The sequence below is a fragment of the Heterocephalus glaber genome, unplaced genomic scaffold, assembly GCF_053883595.1.
Source record: "Heterocephalus glaber isolate CG9 unplaced genomic scaffold, H.glaber_assembly_v1.0 deba00001594, whole genome shotgun sequence".
Classification (NCBI taxonomy): domain Eukaryota; kingdom Metazoa; phylum Chordata; class Mammalia; order Rodentia; family Bathyergidae; genus Heterocephalus; species Heterocephalus glaber.
The window spans coordinates 13,388,515-13,411,149 of NW_028258369.1; the positions used below are offsets into that span (position 1 = coordinate 13,388,515).

At 40.4% G+C, this 22,635-nt stretch overlaps 1 protein-coding gene across 19 annotated transcripts in view; it reads right to left on the reverse strand.

Annotated features, from left to right (window-relative positions):
• The window catches only part of Reps2 (RALBP1 associated Eps domain containing 2), a 384,213-nt gene that overhangs the window by 195,977 nt on the left and 165,601 nt on the right, over positions 1 to 22,635 (reverse strand). For 11 of the 19 annotated variants that reach the window (XR_015444116.1, XR_015444115.1, XR_015444113.1 and 8 more), the window contains exons 12-13: positions 17,369 to 17,414; positions 13,894 to 14,030 (exon numbers count right to left, since the gene is read on the reverse strand). The exons of the other annotated variants lie outside the window; for them this stretch is intronic. Coding sequence is in view for 5 of the 11 variants with exons in the window: in XM_087193684.1 (XP_087049810.1) it covers positions 13,894 to 14,030; positions 17,369 to 17,414 (183 nt within the window). In the remaining 6 variants the exon portion in view is untranslated. The remainder of the gene's footprint in view (positions 1 to 13,893; positions 14,031 to 17,368; positions 17,415 to 22,635) is intronic. 19 annotated transcript variants of the gene reach the window in all.

Here is a 22,635-nt window from a genome sequence, read left to right on the forward strand (position 1 = left end):
CTTTATTTTTCCTCCTCTCCCTTTTATTTTTCTCCCTTTAATTTTTCTCTCTTATTTTACTCCCTATTGAATTGCACTAAGGGCACAATTTCTCCTGTTATCTGAGAAATTATTTCTGATTTCTTTTTTTCCAGATCCCCTTTTGTTGCCAGTTCAGTGGGTCCAGGTGGTTGAATATCAGAGTGTTCCATCTCATTTCCCTTTGGGGTTGCCGTAGGTGATCTGGAAGTCTGGTTTTGAGACTTATTTACGTGTTTTCTCATTTCGACTGGGGCGGGGAGCTGTTAGCGCCTGCAAGGATTACCTCCTCTGAGGTGGGTGAGGTGGGACAGGGGCCGGGAGTAGCGGTAGGGATGGTGACCCAAAAGCCCTTTCCTGTGGGCTGGGAGCAGCCAGAGGGATGGTGGCCCGGAAACCCCTTCTTCTGGACCAGGAGCAGTGGGATGGTTGCTCAGAAGCCCCTCCCTCTGGGCCGGGAGCGGTGGGAGGGATGGTGGCCCGGAAGACCCTTCCTCTGGGCTGGGAGCAGTGGGAGGGATGGTGACCGGGAAGCCCCTTCCTCTGGACCAGGAGCAGTGGGACGACAGCTCAGAAGCCCCTACCTCTGAGCCGGGAACAGTGGGACTCAGTACCTTGGTCTGGTGGTCTGGTGTTCTCTGCGCCTTTGTAATATGGAATCAGGTGGCTTGCCTGTCTGCAGTGGGGTGATTCGGTGTCTTCCACCTGACTCAGGACCTCGGTAGGGCGTGCACAGACCTGCCTGTCTGCAGCGGGCTGATTCGGCATGTGTTCTGCACCTCCCTATTGAATTTCTTTCCTTTTTTCCTCCATCTTCTATTTCTTGCAAGTTTTTTCTCTTACCTTTACCTAATTTTATAAATGTATGTCTACTCCCCAATAGGATCCTTTGTAACACTTCTCTCTCCTCATTCTTATCACATAGAGTATAATGTTTCAAAGTTTTTCTCTGGCATTCCTCTGTTCCCAAACAGTATAACCACAAAGCTTTGTTAATCCTTTGATAGTTAACTCTGTAAAACTACCATTAAATTCTTTTCTACCATTAGCACAGACATCATTGTTGCATTTGACACATATTAACTGTAAGTCAAGACCTGGATTGACTTAATGTTTACACCATAATTGTGGATTTCTTCTCTAGGGTTAAGGGTGGTACATTATTGATTCTTACGGTATGTTAATATACAACTTTTCATGGACAATAATACTGTAGCTGATTAACTTGATACTACCAGGGTTGCATAATTATTAGTATTTCTCTGTAAGCCAAAACTCATATTACCCTTGTGACATTAACAGTATCATTGCCAGAAAACTCGGTCATTGGACTAATTACACTGCATTCTCCCCTCCCAAACTAACCAAGATGGTTTGATTCTAGGACTGAGGCAAAGGACTATAGTTAGCTATGCCCAAAGTACATCACTGAAAAGCAACTAAAGAGATCTCTATACTAGCAACAAAGTCTTTATAAGTGTCAACAAACCTGAGCACAAACAACAAACAAATAAAAGAATAAATGCTTGAGAAGATAAGGCAAAAAAATGCCTCCCCAAACTCCCAATTCCCCCAAAGCTGATGCAGGGGGCACTGAAGGAAAGAATAACATAAGCCACACACCCAAATTACTCAAAAGGATAAGAGAGAAGGTTAGAAAACAGATCAGAGGTACTCAGTGGGATCGAAGATGATATAACTAAATATATAATGGAGGTGATACCCAAAATGATCTAAGAGCTTTTGGAAAACACTAATAAAAAGCTAGATTTGGGACTGGGGATTTAGCTCAGTGGTTCCGCCACCTGCCTCGCAAGTGCAAGGTCCCGAGTTTGATCCTCAGTACCAGAAAAAAAAAGCTATATTAGCTTTTAAAAAATGATACAAAACATGAATGACCAGTTTAGTGAACAACTATACTCCATGAAAAGATTAAAATCAGAAATCCAGCAAATCAAAAATTCTATTGAAAGTATGGGCAGCAGACACAGACAATGTTAGGACAGAATTTTATGACTAGAAGACAATGATGCCTTCACAGACCAACTGCAGAAAACCAACAAAAGAATTAAAAGTAATAACAGAACATGAAACATGGAATCAACAGCTGCTAGAGGGCACAAAGGAGACTAAGATAAATTGGAATAAGTGAAAAATCAGAAGACAGCATAAATATTTCTGTTCACAGAAATAATGGCAGAAAACTTCCCAAATATAGAGAAAGAAATAAACATACAAACAGAACACCAAATAGCCATGACCAAAAGAAAACTCTCTGCACCACACTGTACTCAAACTTCCAAAACAGACAGAATCTTAAAAGCTGGTAGACAAAGGCAATGAGTTATATACAAACATAAACCCATCAGAAATACACCAGACTTCTTTATACAAACATTAAAGGCCAGGACAACTTAAGAGTAAAGTGGTTACACAGAAACGCTGAACCGGCTGGAACAGAGGTTAGGTAGAACTCTTGAAGACATTGGTGTAGGAAAAGATTTTATGAACAAAACCTCAATTGTCGTGAACTAGCACAAACAATCAGCAAGTGGGATCTCTTCTTACTAAAAAGCTTCTGCACAACAAGAGAAACCACCAGCACAACAAGAGAAACCACCAGCAGTGTGAAAAGACAACCCACAATGTGGGAAAAAATCTTCACCAGCGGTCCCTCAGACAAAGGCCTACTATCTCAAATCTATAGAGAACTTAAAAAAATCAGACCTCCCAAATTTAAAGACCCAATCCAAAAATGGGCATGTGAAATGAACAGACATTTCTCACACAAAGAAGTAGAAATGACAAAGAAACATATGAAAAAATGTTCAACATCACTGGTCATTTGAGAGATGCAAATGAAAACAACGCTGAGATTTCACCTCACCCCAGAAAGAATGGCTGCTATCAAGAAATCAACCAATAACAAATGCTGGCGGGGCTGTGGGGAAAGAGGAACCCTGCTCCACTGCTGGTAGGAGTGTAGACTGGTGCAACCACTGTGGAAATCAGTATGGAGATACCTCAAAGAACTAGGATTGGAAGTCCCATTTGACCCAGCTATTACCCTGCTGGGTATCTTCTCCAAAGAATTAAAAGAATCATACCACAGTGCACCCATGTTCATAGCAGCACAATTTGTAATAGCTAAAACTTAGAAACAGCCCAAATGCCCATCAACTGGAGACTGGATCAAGAAAATGTGTTTTTTTTTATAAAATGGAGTATTACTCAGCCATAAAAAATGAGAAATTAGAGACATTTATTGCTAAATGGATGCACACTGAGGCAATACTCAAACGAAATAAATAGGACACACATGTGTAAATATCGAGTAGTTTCTCTAGTGTGAGAAACTGAAAGTATAAATAAGGACTAAAAGTTATAATAGATAATGTGAAATAGAAGAAAAGGGGCAAAGGGGAAGGGGAAGTGGGAGGGGTAGGGGAAAGGAAAGAAGGGAATGGAATTAATATGAGAAAATGAAAAAATGGAAACGAAGTCTTTGTAAATAGGGAGGGTAGGGGAAGGGGGAAAAAATGAGAACCAAGAGAGTATGTAAAGGTGCAAATTTCCAATGATGAATGTCATAATATTGTACACCTAAAATGTACAAATAAAAGGATATTCAGTTTAAAAAAAAAGAGTAAAGTGTTTACAGGGCCAGAAATATAGCTCAGTGGTGCAGCACCTGCCTGGCAAGTATGAGTCCTTGAGTTCAATTCCTGGTACCAAACAAAAAAATAGAATAAAGTGTTTCTAAGCCCTAAAAGATAACAACTTCTAACCCTCACTTATGTATCCTGTAAAACTTTCCTTCAAAATTGATGGAGAAATAAGGTATTTCCGTGACAAGAAGCACCTCAAGAAATTCATGACCACCAAACCAGGACTACAAAAAATTCTCAAGGATATTCTAGAAGGGGACAATGAAGTCAATAATGTCAATAAGTCAAAGAGAATTAATACACCTAGCAAGATGACCAGCTAAACAAAACGATAAAAAATGAGAAAATCAGCAAAAGCAAAATAATGCAATGACAAGAATTAAGTCAATACCTCTCAATAATAACTCTCAATGGGAATGTTCTCAATTCCCCAATCAAAAGACACAGTTTGGCAGAATGGTCAAGAAATAAAACTTGGGCTGGGGATTTAGCTCAGTGGTTCCACCGCCTGCCTCACAAGCTGAGGACCTGGGTTTGATCTCTGGTACCAAAAAAAAAAAAAAAAAAAGAAATAAAACTCAATGATATGCACCATACAAGAAACGCATTTAATTAAAAAAGAAACTCATGGATTAAAAATCAAAGGATGGAAAACAATATTCCATACAATGGGAATCTGGAAAAAAAATGGGCATGGCTATCCTAATTGCAAACAAAGTGGATTTCACGCTGAGATTGATCAGAAGAGATAGAGAAGGTCACTACATACTGGTTAAAGGAACAATTCAACAGGGAGATCTAACAATTACAAATACAAATACTGGTGCATCCAACTTCATAAAACAAACACTAATGGACATGAGAAATCAGATAAACACCAATACAGTTGTAACAGGGGACCTCAATACTCCATTGTCACAAATGGACTGATCAACCAGACAAAAATTAACAAGGAAATATTAGAGTTGAACCAAACTTCAAATAGACTTAACAGCATTGTCTTAGTTACTTTTCTCTCGTTGCTGAGACAAAATACCTGACATCCAAAATTAAAGGGGAAAAGGTTTATTTAGCTCACAGTTTGTAGAGGTTTCAGTCCATAATCAGCTGCCTCCAAGGCAGGGGCTTGGCAGAGGGGCAAATAGAGAACCACTTCATGGCAAGCAGAAGACAGCAAAAGCAACAAGGGACAAGGCAAGCCTCTTTCTGTCCCTTATATTGTATCCAGGCTACGGGGATTAGGGTGGTGCCAAACCAATCAGTGGACTGATTTAGCAACCACTCACCCTTAATCCTAGCGCCCTTAATCCTAGCACTGCACCATGAATCAATCACCCACACTAGATTCAACCACCTCTGAAAAAGCCCCACCTATGACTGCATGAAGCTTTGGGGGTACATCTAGACACAAGCCATAATGTTCTGCCACTGGCCTCCCCAAAGACTCATGCACATCCCTTTATGCCCATCTCCAAGAGTCACCAAAGTCCTAACAGTTTCACCATTGCTGAAAAGTCCAAGTCCAAAGTCTCTTCTGAGATTTAAGGCAAACTTTTAGCTGCAAGCCCCTGTACAAATGAAAAGGAAGTTAAACACTTCCAACACTCAATGGCACAAGATAGACATTTCCATTACAAAAGGTACAAAGAGGGGGATAGAAAGGAATGGAACCAAAGCAAATCCAAAATCCAGCAGGGCAAACATTAATTCCTGTAGTTCCATGTCCAGCACTCAAGAGAATCTGTGGCAAGATGTGAACTCCAAAGGGCTTGGGTGGCTCTGTCCCTACAGCACTTTCAGTGGTGGTAGCTCCGATGGCTTCTCTCTTGGGACAGCTCTGCTCCCTCCTTGCAGTTTTCCTCAGAAGATCCACACTCCTGGCTTCTCCAAACTTCTGAGATCTCCACTGCAACTTTGGCTTCACATTCACAGCTTCACACACTGCCCCCTCAGGGGCACACTGCCTGATCTCCCAGGCTTTGTTTTGAAATCTGGGTGGAAGCCTTCCTGACCCTACAACTATCATATTCTGCATGCACCTAAAACCAGCACCACATGGATGACACCAAGGTCTACTGTCAGCTGGAGCAGTAGCCCGGCTTCCTTCCCTCTTGGTTGTAGGGATCCAGTGCCTATGCACCAAATGCAAAGGAACAGCTTCCCTAGGCCACAACCATTCTGGAACATGGTGCTCTGGGACTCTCTTCTCAAAGCAAATTCTTCCACTTTTGCAATTTAGAGGCTGCAAAGAGTGGCTATTTCTTGTGATGCCCTCAGGCCATCTTTTCTATTCTGTTCCATCTCAGAAATCAAGATTTCTTCTGCTCTATCTTTTTTTTTTTCCCCAAGGCAGGCAGCTGAACTACTGAGCTAAATCCCCAGCCCAATAGCTTTTTTTTTTTTTGGTATCAAGGATCAAACTCAGGGCCTTGCACTTGTGGGGCAGTCGGCAGAACCACTGAGCTAAATCCTCGGCCCTCCTCTGCTCTATCTTTGCAGTACACAGCTTTTCTTTCTGGCCAAACTCAAAATGTTTTAAATCATTTTTCTGGGCTCTTTGCTCTTGATTCTCAACATAAATCTGGCTAAAACCCCCGAACAGTAGCCATGCCACCACCTCAACATTAGACTGCCCTAAAATTTCTTCTGCAAGGTTTATTACTCCACCATCCTTAATCTCAGTCTCAGGCAAGGTCTCTGGACTAAATATATGACCTAAAACTATAAAACTTTTATAAGAAAAATGGAGTAAATATTTGTGACCTCGAGTTAAGCAATTGTTCTTTAGATATGACACCAAAAGCACAAGCAACAAAAAAATAGGTTAAATTGTATCTCATCAAATTTAAAATGTTTTATAATTCAAAAGATACCATCAAAAAAAAAAAAAAAAACAGGCCAGGGATTTAGCGCAGTGGTTCTGCTGCCTGCCTTGCCAGCGCAAGGTCCTGAGTTCGATCCCCAGTATCAAAAAAAAAAACAACAAAAAAAGGCAAAAACCAAAAAAAAAGACACCATCAAAAAGGTGGAAGAACAACCCACAGAATAAGAGGAAATATTTAAAAATAAAATATCTAAAAAGAAACTTGTATTTAGAATATGTAAAGAAGACTTACAAATCAATAATAAAAAGAACTTATTAAAATGGGCAAGGATTTCCAACAGACATTTCTCCAAAGATGACATAAACCAAGCCAATAAATGCACGTAAAGATGTATAACACCACTGGTCATTAGAAATGTAAGTAAAACCGCAATAACAATATCATTTCATATTCACTGGGATGGCTAAAATAAGAAAAGACAATAACAAGTATTTCAAGGATGTGAGGAAATTGAAATTCTTATACATCACTAGTGAAATGATGCAGCTACTTTGAAAGATGGTTTGTTAGATCCTCAAAATGTTTAACATAGAGTTACTATTTGAACCAGAAATTCCACTCCTATGTATATACCCAAGAGAAAGAATATGTTTTCATGGAAATATTTTTCATGTTTGCCTGAGTAATTCGTAACAGAATTATTCACAACAGTAAAACATAGAAACAACTCAATAGTCAATAAACAGATAAATGATAAAACAAAATGTGGTACATCTATAAAATGGGAGATTATTCAGCTGCAAAAGAAATAAAGTACTGATTTGTGCTACAATGTGGATGAACCTCGAAAACATTACATTAAGTGGAAAATTCCATTAATTATATGATTCCATTAATATGAAATGTCTTGAACAGGCATATCCATATAAACAGAAAGTGCACTTGTGTTTGTCAGGGGTAAGGGAAGAGGTAATGGAATGAAGAGTTGTCTGCTATGGATATATGATTTCTTTTGGGGGTGATGAAAACGTTCTGAAATTAATAGTGTTGATGATATAACACAATGGATATACAAAAAGTCCCCAAATTGTATACTTTTTTAAAGGATAGATTTTATACTATGTAGATTATATCTCAATAAAACTTTCACTTACAAAAACAGGGCTGCCAAGTCTGCCAAATTGAAACCTTGGTTGACTGTGCATGTGGACCCAAAAGTTTGGATGTGGAGCAGAATGGAATTTAAAAGAGAACAAGTAGCTCTCACAAGAATGACACAGAAAGAAACCTGTAAGGCAGAGCTGTCCACGTGGCCAAGTTCATCCTTCAGAGATCTTGAAAAATAAGTTTGGCCCTGAGAATGTGTCTTATTCCTGAAGGGCTTACTCATTTCTCAAGTTATAGAGAGAAATACTCATTTGTAGAAAAGCCAGGACAGACTCCTGTCAGTTCACTCTCACTAAACACACCCACTTTGTGAGTTAAGCCAGAGCCCTTCCCGTGACATGACATTTTGCCCAACTGTTCATTTCACAATGGAGGCTTTGGGAAGTCCTCCAAAACTATTCCTCAGTGATGGAGGGACACTGAAAAGTAATCCAAAGAACGTATCTGAGCCTGAAAGAATGCTCTGGAATTCTGTCGTTTCAGCTGCCTTCCAGGAAGTGGTAGCAGATGGTCATAAAGATACCTTGGATACAGAATGGTAGACAAGTCTGAAACAGGTAAATTTAGCCAAGACAAAGATCTCAGGAATTCTTACATGCCATCATCACTGCAGCTAAAGAGTGAAAAGGAAACTTCTTGTAATATGCTCTGTATTAGTCACCTTGCCCATTGCTGGACAAAATACCTGACACCCACTACTTAAAGGAAGAGAGGCTCATAGGTTCAGAGGATTCAGTTGATGGTCAGCTGTCTCCAAGATAAAAACATCATGGTAGAAGAGCCTGGTGAAACAAAGCTGCTCAGTTCACAGTTGCTGGGAAGCACAGCAGGAGAAAGGTGTCAAAGAAGAAGGGGTGGGGACCAGAACCCTGCATGGCCCACCCAGATACATTCAGAAGCATCTGCTATTAATCCCCTAGGTGGCTCCCAAGCCAATCAGGTTGACAATTAAGCTTGACTGTCACAGGTGGTATCTGTACATAAGGCAAAATTTAAAAGATACAAATGGGTATACAATCAGCCCTGTCCCCAGTCACACTGTTCCTCTCCCCAGGGGCAACCATCATTGCCAGTTTTTTTAAGTATCCTTCCTGAAATTGTCTACACATTTGCAAACATATGCATTCTGCACTACACCTTTGTCATTTATCTCAGACAGCCTTCCATCTGATACACATGCATTGGTTTTTGAACAACTTCATAAGATTCCATGGCATGGATTGCCATAATTTCTTAACCATGGAATGAATGTTTATTAGTGGTATATATTGAAAGCAGACATTGGAAATTAGTTACCATACACAGACACTACTCATGGACATATTTTGTTCACCACAGTAATGGTTTTAACATGTTACTCTCAATATATTTGGCCATATGGGGACAGATAGAAAAAGCTGTCTATCTATAACCACTCCTCTCTTAAAGTAAGAGGGTGCCCCTAGGAAACAGAGGCCTTGCCCAGCAGCTAGATATACCCATAGGACTAGGTTTCCTGTATTAGATTTGAGTGGAAGTGGTAGAAGTGAGGAGAGTTTGTGATCTGAAGCTTTAAAGGCATGTCTATGTGTCCTTCACACAATCTCTGTCCCTTCTGCCGGGAAGCTCAGTGACAAAAACAGGGCTGTTGTGGCAGAGACAGTTCAGGCTTTTACCATCACCATGGAAACCTTGGGCTATAAACCCTAGGCATGGCTTTGGAAGAGGTAGGTCAGAGCCAAAAGTGGGAGGAGGGCCAGGTGTGATGGAGCAGGCCTGTAATCCCAATGCTCTGGGAAGCTGAGGCAGAAGGACGACAAATTCAAGCTGACCCTGGGCAACTTAGCCAGACCTTGTCTCAAAATTTAAAAATAAAAAAGGGCTGAGGATGTAGCTCAGTGTGAAGGCCCTGGATCAATCCCTGGAAAGAGGGAAATTTCTACCCAGTTGAAGAGAAGAAGCTATTTATTTTTTTAAAAATCATCTAATGAAAACAATTGTTTTAATGAGGAAAAGGTTAGGTTAGGGCTTCACAATGTGGTTTTTCTTACAGAAATTCCAATAATAAAAAACTGTTTCATGACTAACAGTATAAAGCAGTTGATGGTGAACCTTTCAGAGATCGAGTACCCAAACTGCAACCCAAAACCCACTTATTTATCACAAAGTACAACACTGCAATTAAACTGAATATCTGATGCTCAGCTGCTGGGGCAACTTGGCTCATGTGCCTACAAAGAGGGCTCTGTGTGCCCAATGCAGCACGCATGCCACAGGTTTGCCTCCACTGGTATAGAGAATAAAATGTAAACATCGCTGCAAGCAAGTCCTAGCTTTGACTCCTGATTTTGGAGACTTGAACCATCCCTGACTTAAGACTTCCTTGCACATTTCTGTCCTCTGTCAAACACAGCAACTGTGTGGGACTGTGATAAAATAGCTGCAAGACCTGAACCATCTATTCCAAATGGTGGTCTCCCTATTACACACAGTGATCAGATTCTATCAACATCTCCTGATAAAAGCCCACACGTTAGATTTGATGCCCATTTCTACGGCCCTAGGATGGTCCAGGCTCCAGTAAATCACACATCCACACTCTTTACAGATGTCTGAGTTGAAGCCAATTGTTCTATATTTCCAAAGTTGGCCTTGTTTATTTTTATAGATTTACATTTTAAATTAGCCCTTTATTTTTCCCTATATCATATTACCTCTTTTCATAAATGTTAATGCATTAATGCCATCTACTTCTAAGCTATTCACTTAAATCCTACTTGAATCCTATAGCAGAATAGCAGAATAAATTAGCTTTCCCATGGCCACCTTCACATTCCCGAGAGCCTGGGATAAAGGAAGACATGACAAGTAGTGTCTGTGGTCAGGCAAAGACAGGTGCAGCAACAGAACTCACTAAGCCTTGTGAGCAGGTAATTCACAAAAGAAGACATAATAATGACCAGTAATGATATGAAAATATGCGTAGCCTCACTAGGAGTTAAAGAAATGCAAATTTTGCCTACTGTATTGGTAACATTTAAAAAAATGAACATTCCACAATGAAACCCAGTATTATATAAAATTAATATGCACTGATAAAAATATTTAAGTGAACATTAACCAGTAATGGCAAGATTGTAAGAAAACACTCTCAGACAATGTTAGCAATGGAGTTACCAGACTGGCTTTCTATAGCACAGTTTGGTGACATATATTTATACTTTCAACATTTATGGCCTTTGTCCCCTTAATTCAAGAAAATAATTATATGAGGAAAAAAGATATGGATATGAAGTCACTGATAACCTCTGCCTTGTTTATACCTTAAGAGCACAGTGGAGTTGTAGAGGAGCCTGGCAAAGGGATAGGTTCATGCCTACTTCAGGAAGGGGGAACAAAAAGAGAAGAAGAGAAGGAAGAAGAAAAGAGGGGGGAGCAGAAAGGAGAAACAGAAGGCTGTGAGGAAAACATAAGAGAGAGAGAGAGAGATACCTGCAATGGTAATAAAGGAGCAAAAAGAGTAAGAGGGATGGCCTAGGGGTCAAGGGTGAGCTTCAGAGGAAAGCATAGAAGGGGCTGGGGATTTAGCTCAGCGGCGCTGCACCTGCCTTGCAAGTGCAAGGTCCTGAGTTCGATTCCTGGTACCAGAAAAAAATAATCAAATAAATAAATAAATACAGATCCAGAGGAAAGTAGGGGGAACTGAAGGAGACAGGGAAGAGGGAGAGAAACCGCCATCAATACATAATCAAGTACAGGATACTCATAGCATACAAGCATCAAAATGATGATTCCATTCTCTACTAGGAAGCAGAAAGATGGTTAACTGGAAAGATCAGGACACAGAAGAGCAAGCATAGTATGAACCTGTTTACCTAAAGTGATACATAAAGGCAAGGGCAACAAACAGATTGCCAAGTGTGCACCATGGTTCTCATATGTAGACTTTTCTGGCATCTTTGGACTTTATTGTACATGTTTCTCATTTGTCACAATTTTAATAATTTCTAGCAGTATGTAATATACTAAAATTCTACATAATCTAAACAGACTCTTGTACTTTGTGAGAATTAACTAAATGAAAATACGTTAAGTAAATGCAATGATACACCTGCTTTTCACACTGCAGAAACATTCTATTCTTCATGTGAACTACTCAACAGAAGTTTGTTATGTCAACCTGTTCTGAAAACACAATAGAATTAGGCCATGAATACAGATGCCACCTGCCCCACTCTTCTTTGCCCACATCTTGGTTTATCTAGACACAGAAGGGTCCTCATGGAGCCATTTATCACACTAAAATACTTTTCATTGTAAAGTCTTACCATCATTAGAGAGGTCAAAGGAAACTCTCTTAATTCAGGTTCTCCCTAAAGCAGTCCCTGAGACAAGGACTTGAGAGGAGGTATTCTAGTTAGGTGTGGGGAAAGTGAATCAAGGCAGGAGGGAAAAAATAAGAAAAGTTGCGCTAATGATTGGGGTACTATACCAAGCAACTGGGATTCAGTCCTGCAAGCTTTCTGAATAACTATCTAGAAAGAATCACAAAATTGTCCTTGGGGGCCCAGGGAGTAGTGGGTTTTAGCCTCATCAGCCAAGGGTTGCCCCTGGGGACATTAAATCCTTGGTATTTGTAGCTCACAGGAATATGCACCTAGGCTCCATACTGAGGCCTATGGGCCAAACAGGGTGATATTTGTATTATGTTTATAACCTGACCAAAACCATACCACTCCATGGAGTACTGGCCCTATTTTACAGATTACAAATCTGAAGTACAGAAAGATTAAGCAACTTGCTGAAAATTAAACAGTTAAAAAGCAGCTGAGCTGAGCAACAAATCCTGCTTTGTCTCTTCCACCCTATAATGCAAAGTTGTAAAAGCCACAGCATGTCAATTCTCAAACACAGCTGGCATCTCCTCATGGGTCACACAGCCTGAAAGATGTGCACATATTTCTAGCTTCCCTCTTTGTAAGGGAAAGAGGATAGTTGCCCAGATTGTTTCAATTCTTCTGCATCCATATAAAAATCTGCTAGGTCATGATCTGGCAGCAATGTGAAATTTTTACAGCATTATCACCAGTGAGTACTTGCACCCTAAATACAAGTTACTAAGAAATTATGCCAGAATTTGGATCAAAGTATGGGGGAGGGATTCAAGAGAAATTTTTGTCTAATGAACTCATTGCAGAGAGTCAAATCTCATAGATAGTTCCAGATTCTAATATATTTAAAAACAATCTATAACTTTACTGTGAGGAGAGTACTTTATTGGAACAAATAAAATATGCTGAGCTCTGCCCAGACACAGAGGTCATGCTAATGTGTGAGCCAAGGAGAGTCTTTTTGCTTTAGTAGAAAAGATAATAATCTGCAAATCACTAGCATCTGAGGCTGGCTTGATTTAAAATGCACATGGATTTTTAAAAGGTTTCAGGAAATCATTGTATTTCTAGCTTGCCTATATGAGTCAGTGGAAAAGCCCTTGCTGCCCCGAAAACAGCACCTTGCATGGCGCTGTATCCTATCACCTGCACTGAAGCAAAAGCTTGTCTCTCACCTTCTGTTCCTTAGCTTCCCAAGGAGAACATATCCCACTTCACAGGAAGCCAGTGAGCAGATAGGCACCTCTGGCTTCCTCTACCTCCAGCCCTGCTGCACAGCTGTTGACTCAAGGAAGTCCCATTCCATAATCCCCAGAGCAGCCCACCGGAAGATTCCCTTTCTCTAGACCCCTCTGCCAACCACCAGTCAGACTTAAAGCCCCCTTTGCATTAAATCCTATGGCACACAGGATCTTCTACATAAGGAAAAACTGCAGGAGAAGGTTCTGCCCAGGCACTGATCACCAAGATCTTGCGGAGAAGAACCGCACAAGTGTCTGAGGAAATGACAGATAGTGATCTTGTTTACACATTACCATGATGCAGAGAGCAAGACTCCATCCAAGCACACAGTGGGCTGCCTGGGTTTGAAGCATTTTTGTCCGCTTGGTAGAGAATTTCCTAATTCTTGATCTACAGCAAGCCTAAGCAAGGTTCCAAACCCATGTGCTATATATCTATCTAGGACTGTTTTTCTGAAGAAGGATACCACGGTGACATGAAGACCTTGTGATGAGAAACCACCAAGTCTACTTCATCCCCAGACTCACAAAGGTCTTTGTGACAGATATATACACTGGCTCCAACAGGAAAAGGAAAGGTTTAGGGGGCAAAGGAGCACTTCACCTGGCACACTGGGCTGGAAGACTTTATTCAGATCCAAGGAGGAGGCTCTGGAATGGGTTTTCTGTGGCCTTGGTGGCGGGGTGGGAGGGTCCTCGCCCCTTTTCATAGCCTCTTCTATGGAGGTGCTAGAGTAAGATCTGCAGCAAAATAAGGGAAGGTCAGAAGGGGAGGAAAGGGGAAATAGCAAAGCTTTACTCCCTGAAGTTAGGTTGAAATAGAAAACACCCACAAATTCAAAGTGATTGCAAAGGACTGATGACCTGCCAACAGCAGCCATAAATTCTACTATCCCTTGGATGCCACCATGTACAATAATTGTCCAAATTGAACCATGAATTGGGATCTTTTTAAACTCTTTGCTCTTATTATACCATAGACCTAAATTTATCCCCTCCCAAAGGCTCTGTGTGACTTCAAATAAACTTCTATTAGAGTTGTTAATAAGAACAAAATGTAAGCCCCTTGGCTTAGGTACTTCCATGTTTTAACAGAAGGGCTTCACGTGTATTAACTGATTATAGAACTTTTCTCGGGTTTATTTGCAAATGTGATGACAAGCACATAGAGTATTGGGACAGATAAGCTGAGACTGAGAATCAAATATTTAAAAGAATATACCACAAATGAAATTTAGGAAAGGAAAACATATATCAATCAGGATGAGGGGTTTTGCTTCCCTTACCCTAAGAAATAAGGGTTTGGGGAAATTTTCAAAGCAAAAGCCTAATCTTAACCTTCCTTAAAGTGTAGCAAGGCACAGCTAACTAGGCAACTTCTGAGACTGTAATTCGAATAGTGACATTTAAAGAAAAAGGAACTAAATAACTGAAGGTCACACAGCTAGAAAGTTATATAGGTTCAATTCAAACCCCAGTCTCTGTAAATTTTGTTTTTAAAACGTTCTTATCCTGTCTATGAGCCAGAGAACAAGTCCTTTGGCAGTAATAGCTAGAATATTTGCCAGAGACTAATTTTCTAAATTAATTGAACTCTCTACGTTGGCCTATTGCTTAGGAACAGATCTGCAGGACATGTTCCAAACATAATGATCATGAAAAGAATGAAAGAACTGGAACTGTTTGTCCTTTCTCTTCAGCTTCTCAGCTGGTAGAGAATGACCTCTGAGTCAGAGATGTGACCTAGAGACAAATTAACCTCAAGAGACTATTCTTTGAATTTAGCTATTAGAATGGCACTTAGGAAATTACAAGCTATCAGGGAATATTAAGTCCCTTCAGTTCTTGGCAGAGCTGTTTTTGACAGCAAGTTTTTACTTTCCTAAGGTTCTCAAGGTTTCTTTGTGGTAGTTGAGGTTTTGTCTGTCTTGCAAGGTTGTAATCTTTAATAATACCACAATAATAGTATGTGACATGCTCTGGGGTGGTCCCTATAACATAACTGGCAAGACAGGCAAGGCAAAAACAGGCAGGACCTAGCAAGGAAGAATGCTCTAACACTTTCAACCAGAATCACAGGGAATTGATATGAGAAGACAACAAAGTTTTAAAATGGGAACTCTAGATTTAAAAGGGAAATTAGAGGCCTCAGCTAGAAACCAAAAGAGCTTTCCATGCCACTTAGAGCTTTGGTGACATCTTTCCCTCGAGAAAGAATAATATGCATGTAGAAATAATTGTGTGAACACACATGCACATTAACACACTGTCCCATATCATACACCTCATTTCCATATATAATCTGTGTTTATACTTTCATATGGAAAAGTACTGAGTGTCAAATAAGTGAGATTGTATAATCATGACTGCAACCAATTAAAACATAAATATTCAGAGAATTGACGAAATGATGGACACAGTAATACTAGAATGGTGATTTGCCCTCTTTCCCTTATGTTTCTACAAATCTTTATTATTTTTAAAATGAGAATAAAAATGAGTTGATTCACTTGGTCTCAATAAAGACCCAACTGGAAATAGTGAAAATAAAATCATCAAAATTAGACCAGGATGCCAATTTCTGAAAGAATAATATATAAAATGTGGCCAGACACATTAATAATGGAAGACTGTTCCTATGGGATTTTATAATTTCACTCACTTTGAGGGAGGAAAAAAAAGTCAGCAGAAGCTAAGTTCAATTTATGGCTAACACAGAAAATACACGAGTATATTTCTGCAATTCAAGGAATTTTCCTACTATGAAATTAGATAAATATTACTATTTCCATATCTCACAGCTAGTATATACTAATTTGTAAAAAATCATCATGGTACACATTTCTAATCCCAGCACTTGGGAGGCTGCAGCAGGAGGATCACCTCAAATTCAAGGATAGCCTGGGCTCCATAGTGAGTTCAAAACCAGCCTGAACTACATAGAGAACTACATAATGTCTCAGAAAACAACAACAAAAATCTATTCATCCTTTAAAGAAGAATAACTATATGTAGTGACCATAGAGTGACTATACTTTTTCTTTCTACTGAAATAAATTACTCTATTTTTAAACATATGAATGCAGATATATGCATTAAAATGGCAACAAAACCTCAATTTAGAAAATGCAAACATAAAAGATAAACTAAGGCTAACTCATTGATTTACAATAAGATGAGATTTTCCTAAATGTAGGTGTTTCAAGCATATAAAATTTAATCACGTTTCAATTCGCTTTTTCAGGAATGTATCTAGTAGCCACCAGAAGCAAAATGTCACAAAGAGTCAAAGCAAAATTCAGAAAACACACACACACCTACCTTACACTGCTGAAAAGCAGTCCCAATATTATTTTTCCTCTTTGATGGATAAACTCTTAGTATTTCTGTGTTTCTCCTTTACTCCTCTCTTCTGATCCTCATGTCAACCACAGCTCTGCCTTACTGGTTCTCCCTCTTCCCCTGACTAGTTTTAAAATGTGAAGCAGGGAAGAGGTGCTAATATAGACTCAAAGAGACCACAGGCACTGCTTACCTGAAGCTTTGTGCCTGCTTGAAATCATAAGCATTTTCCCTACTCTAGATTTTAGTCCCCAGACTTCCTACTTCTTTTTTTTTTTTGGTACCAGGGATCAAACTTGGGACCTTGCACTTGTGCTTGCAAGGCAGGCGGCGGCACCACTGAGCTAAATCCCCAGCCCAAGACTTCCTACTTCTTGATGTTCACCTTGTCACAATAGCAGATTTCAGTTCGCTATTGTCTTTCTCTCTTTCCCAAACTCCGTCCCTCTACTAGTTACCATCCTGCCCCAACTGGGTTATTGCACACAACCCACTTCCTGCCAGGGAGCCAGAGAGCAACAGCCACTATGATCTAACACTGATGATCAGAGACTAAGAGGTTCCCCAGGCATGACTGTGTTCAAAGCAGGCCACTCACAATGAATGAAATGGCCCCATACTTTTAGCTTCAAATCAAAAGACAAAAGAGATAGGTCATGGTTTCGGTTTGGGGCTTTTTATTTCTAGGCAGGGACAGGACACAAAGGGTATTAAAGCAGAAATTAAACAAATACTACCTGGATCTTGGTCTTGCTTTGAGACTGTTGGAATCCTTAGGAGTTGCTGAAACAAAGATTAATTGTTGTTTGGTTGGGATTCATTTCTGCAGTTAAACAGGGTTATATGCGGCACCTGGACTAGTACAGAACACATCAAGAGGTGAATGTGAGGTAAAGATGTCCACATGGAGAACCTGAGGGCTCCCATATTTTCACAATTTCCTAATTTATTTTTAAAGCCAATAGCACAATGAACAGAAAAGAAAACCCAGCATATTTTCCCCTTTGTCAGAATGCTATTCTAAGAAGCCATTCTCACATCTAAGTTGATTAATGAAGACATTGCAGCATTAAAAAGACAATTCTTTCAAGGGGTTATCTTTTTATATACTGATGGATCCACACTGGAGGGCTTCTTAGTCTGTCATGACAGTCTGATAATAGGTTTTGAACCAGACTCCCCTGCAAGGCTAGGAACAACTCTATCCTACTATACATTTTCTTAAAATACATTACTGGAGCCACATGACCACAAGAAAACAAAGCTCCTAAAAGTTAACAGGAGCTCTGCAACTTTTCTTTTTTTTTTTTAAGAGTAGGAAAAATTTATTGAGAAAGAAAGGTTCTGTCTAAGAGACACAGAAGGGAGACCAGAAAGTGGGTTGTCCACCCACCCGACTTTTCAAAGATGTTTTATACAGCAAAGCCATGTGGTGAGGCTGGTACAAAGTGGGACAAAACTAGAAGACCCAATGGAGATTTACAAGGTGGGCATGAGGTGGGACAAAACCATGACCAACCCATAAGATTACAAGTACAGTCACCTAGGTAATACTGATTAAATGGGGGTCAAATGGGAAGACAAGTCACATACAAGGAATTTTCCATTTAGATATCAATCACTGCTCTCTATCTCTAGGGGAAGTAGTACTTCTTTTCCTTTTTATAATGCTAACCAGTGAATGTGCCTCAATTGTTCTCCATGTTGGTTCCTTGCTGTGTTGGCTCCTGGAGGGCTGGGCCTGTCTAACTGCACACAAGATATCTAATTAACTTACCTATCTGCAATATTCCCCCCCCCAAGAAGTACCCCTAACTGCTGTGAGGGAGCAAAGGGTGAAGACAGTTCTGGCTACTTCCAGCTGAAGAGCATCGTAGTTGTAATCAGCAGTTAAAGATACTCAACAAAGTCTATCTAAAGGCCCTCTATAGGTGCCAGGCATTGTCATCTTGGTAGCCGTATAGCTCTGAGTCTGGAGGAGACAAAGAAACAGTTAATACATGGGCCAAATTATAAGGTCAGCAGGATTGCTATGAATATAGCCAACAAGGGTCTCCACTGGGAGGAACTAGTAATAGCCTCCCACAAAGAGGATAAGGAGAAGGTCCAGGGGACTTCAGAATCCCAACATAGAAGTCATATTGTATAGTTTAGCAGTTATAAGCCGTTTACAAGGTCCATCTGGTGGATCCCAGTAAAAGAAGTCTAGTGCATTTGTCATTGGTTCCATTTGTATGACTGCTTGGAGTTTGGCAACCTCTAGGCAAGAATAAACAAAACTTTTAAGAAATTAGAGCATGCATAATCTAAGCATGAGCACACTAGAATGAAAGGGCAGGCTGGGGAGAAAGTCACACTTAGAAATTGAAATAGTGATTGTAAACTGCTGACTCTTAGATTCTTTTACTAATAAGAGGTTATCTATAGGTCTGATACTTTGTCATAAGTCTCTCTAGTTTTAGCTGTAAGAAGATAAGAGACAATTTGAAGAAAAAATTTCACTAAGAAATATAAAACTCTAGCCGAGCTCTTACAGATTTTACCATAGTTTTTTTTTTCTAATGATCTATAATCATAGTCAGCTACTGGTAGAGCTGGAAACTGCCAGAAGGGGTCAGTGACTGGAGCCCCTTTTTACATCTAGCTTTATTACTATGGCATTATTTTATACCTCTTTTGGTTGTTCTTCTCTGCTGGTGTTTAAGACCAAGTTAAAGTGAGACTTGCATCAATCAGTATGAACCTCTTTTTATCTATCAAGGTCAGTTAAGTTTCCCCAGGCATTACTTTGGAACCATGAACAGAGCCTCTCAGCTCCTCTGTGAGTGTCAGCCATCAGGATGGGTCTTGGCCTTGCTTGACCATGTTACTTGCAGTGAAAGGGTGGGAGATTTTTTTTCCTCTTAGTGACTCTCCTTTGGCACACAGTACATTTGTCCTCTGATGCCCAGCAATCTCCCTGCTCAGGGGGTTGAGTGACTGACCAAAGATGTAGGATCCTGTAGGAAAGGTTCCTTTGTGTCCTGGATCTGACCTTGAGGGGCCAGGGCCAAAATATTGGCTGTCCTCTTAGCCCAGTTACCTTGCTAGTTTTGGTCTCCAAACTTTAGTTGCTGAACACCCAGAAGAGAAGGTCAGTAACATAAGTATTTTAGTAGGAGCAGTGAGCTTAACTATTATAATAGTTGAGACATCAAGCACTTTTGAAGTATAAAGCACAGTAACTTCTGTAAATTCTGTAAATTTTCTTATAAGGAAATATTACAATGCCAAGTTTCTATAACCAAATCAGACAAAATATTATGGAATGAAATCATTAAAATACTTTGTCAACCATATGACTGTTCTTCATCAAATTTAGTTTATAATTTAACTTACTACCAACACCCATGGAGTCCACTTTCCGGCCAGAAATTGTGGGCGGTAATTAGAAACATTTATAAAAACATCAATCTTCTTATTATTTCAATCATCCATGAAAGCCAACTTTAGAAACCAGTAGCTATGCTAAAGTTCTGCAAACACTGTAAATTTTTCATCATTAAATGCCATAAAAATTCATGGGAAGACTCCTAGTAATAAGGAACAAGGAGGATGTAATTTGTTTATTTGTTTTCACAAGTTCTGCCAAAAGAAAATATCTCACTGCATTATTCCATCCTCTTTTACATTATTCAAAGATAAAAGCACTCCCTGGTATGAAGGAGCCTGCTGGATTGATGATGATCTTTAGAATCCCTGGGTTAAATAAGAAGGGCAGAAAGAAGAGCTGGAAATCCTCATAAACACTAATATGACACAATACAAACTACCAAGCGAGAGCCTTGGACGTGGTCAGCTGCAGAGAGGTGTTTCTCCCAACCTAAACACTGGGCTCACTATAGTGAGAACACAGGCACCCTCAGTTTCAAACTGAAGCACTGCCACAGCCCCCAAAGTATGGAAAACCCAAGGAGCTTGAGTCCCTTCTTGCCCACATCACACACCCACAACCAGATATAGTTTCTTTCCCAACAAACTCCAACAGCAAAGAAAGGCACCCTAAGCAGGACCTCTTCCCTGGCCAAGGAAGCCACTCTGGGGCTGGGGAACCAGCATGTGGCCAGACTCACCGAAGAGCTGGGGGAGACCTTGGAACAGGCTGACCACCACTGGCTCTGTGTCCTTCTTCTCTTGGGGCCTCACTGCTTTCCAGGAATATTTGGATAGAAGTAGTCCTGGCTGTGTTAAAATACTATTCCCCAAAGCAGACCACGATAACCATTAATTCCTTTGTCAACTGTCACTATCTTTGTCTTTTCACTGGTACAGGATGGGTGTGGAAGGAGGGGCTCAACCTGCTAATGAGAGATAGACAGACAGACAGTTGGAGTGAGGGTGTGGATGAGCGGTGGACAGAAGGGACCAGGGGCCGGGTCGGAAGTTCTGAGGCCCAGGTGCTCCTTCTGCCCATGACACAAACTAGCTGTTATGTCCCTGGACTTCAGTTTACTCACCTACAGAGTGAAGACCATGAAAATGCAGCCTCTTTCTCACAGGAACAGAAAAAAAGGCAACAGCACTAAGAAAGTTGAATGTATTGCATAATTGTGAAACATTACCTCATACAGTGCATAAATAAGGACTTCTAATATTTCGAGCTTGGAAATCTAGTTTCTAAGTTTACTTCCTTTCAGGACAGCAAAGGAGGTACAGATGGGACTACGTAATGGAAAGAGAAAACTGCTCCACTATGGTAAAACCATGAGGTGATCATTGGCAATGGAGCAGCCCATAGAACTATCAACATCAGTCTGAGGACCACACCTTAAGAGTAAACCAGCCTAAAACATCTCAGCATGGCCCAGAGACATCAAGACAAAGATCAGCCCCGTGCAATGTGGTGTGCAATGCTTGATTAAATTAGACTGCAATGGAATGTGGGGTAGGAAATCTCTTAGACTCCCTTAACATATACTTGGCAACAATTAACAGAGTAAGGGCATATGGAAAAATATTTAACAAGAAATGTCCCCCATTCCCTGATAACATAGTACCACCTATCTGTCAACCACCACATCACCTCCGTTGTCACTGTCATTATTATTACCAGGAACTCTGGAGAGCAGAGCAGGGAGATAGTACTTCTCTTTCCCTCTGCAAAAATACACCCAAAGCAGGTCTCAGTTCTCACCAGGTTTCAGACTAGAAAAGGCTGGACAATAGTATGCTAGCTAACTCTTCCATCTGCCTCTAAGCCCCTGAAAGCCTGACAGTGTTATGAACATCTGCAAAATGGCAAGGGCACACTGGGTTGTGAATTCAAGCAGAAGCCAATGGACGGATCACAGCCTCTCATTTAGCTGGAGAGAGGGAAGAATGACAATGTCCTGGAAAATTCCAGGCATGTCACCTTTCCAGGAAATGAGAATGAGAAGAGAGCACAAGCCTAAAGATTAGCGCTCTAAAAGGCCGGAGCTGACCTGAGGTAAACTGTCCCCAGGGTACAGACTGCCATCCAGAATTAGAATTACCACCTTGAGATTCCTGTGTCTCCCACAGGGAATCTACACTCTTCCAAGGAAAGAGGGGCTTAAATACGTTTTGAGATAATCCAGAAAGGGGAAGCAGTGAGAGAACAAATCAGAAAACACACAGCATGCTCCCAAGTACAGTGTGAGAGAAATCTAGATATACTTCATGCACCATGGCACACCTGTTGGGTTTTGTTTGGTGATGCCAAGTCCTAGTCAAGGAGTGTTAAAAATGAGATCTGAAGTCCATGCCCCAGAGAGCACTTGATCTCATGCTAAAGTCCCTAGGAAAAAAGGAAAAGTTAGAATTCTCAAAGGCTTTTGGAGAAGCATCAATTTAACACTCCAAACTTAAAAACAGTTTTTACTAATATCACAACATAAATTTTCAAATACAAAAAGTGGGAAGTACCCATGGTACCACTAGAAATTAGAATTGGAAAGAACTGGCCTCAGGCATTTGGCCTACACAAATAGAGCATTTCCCCCTT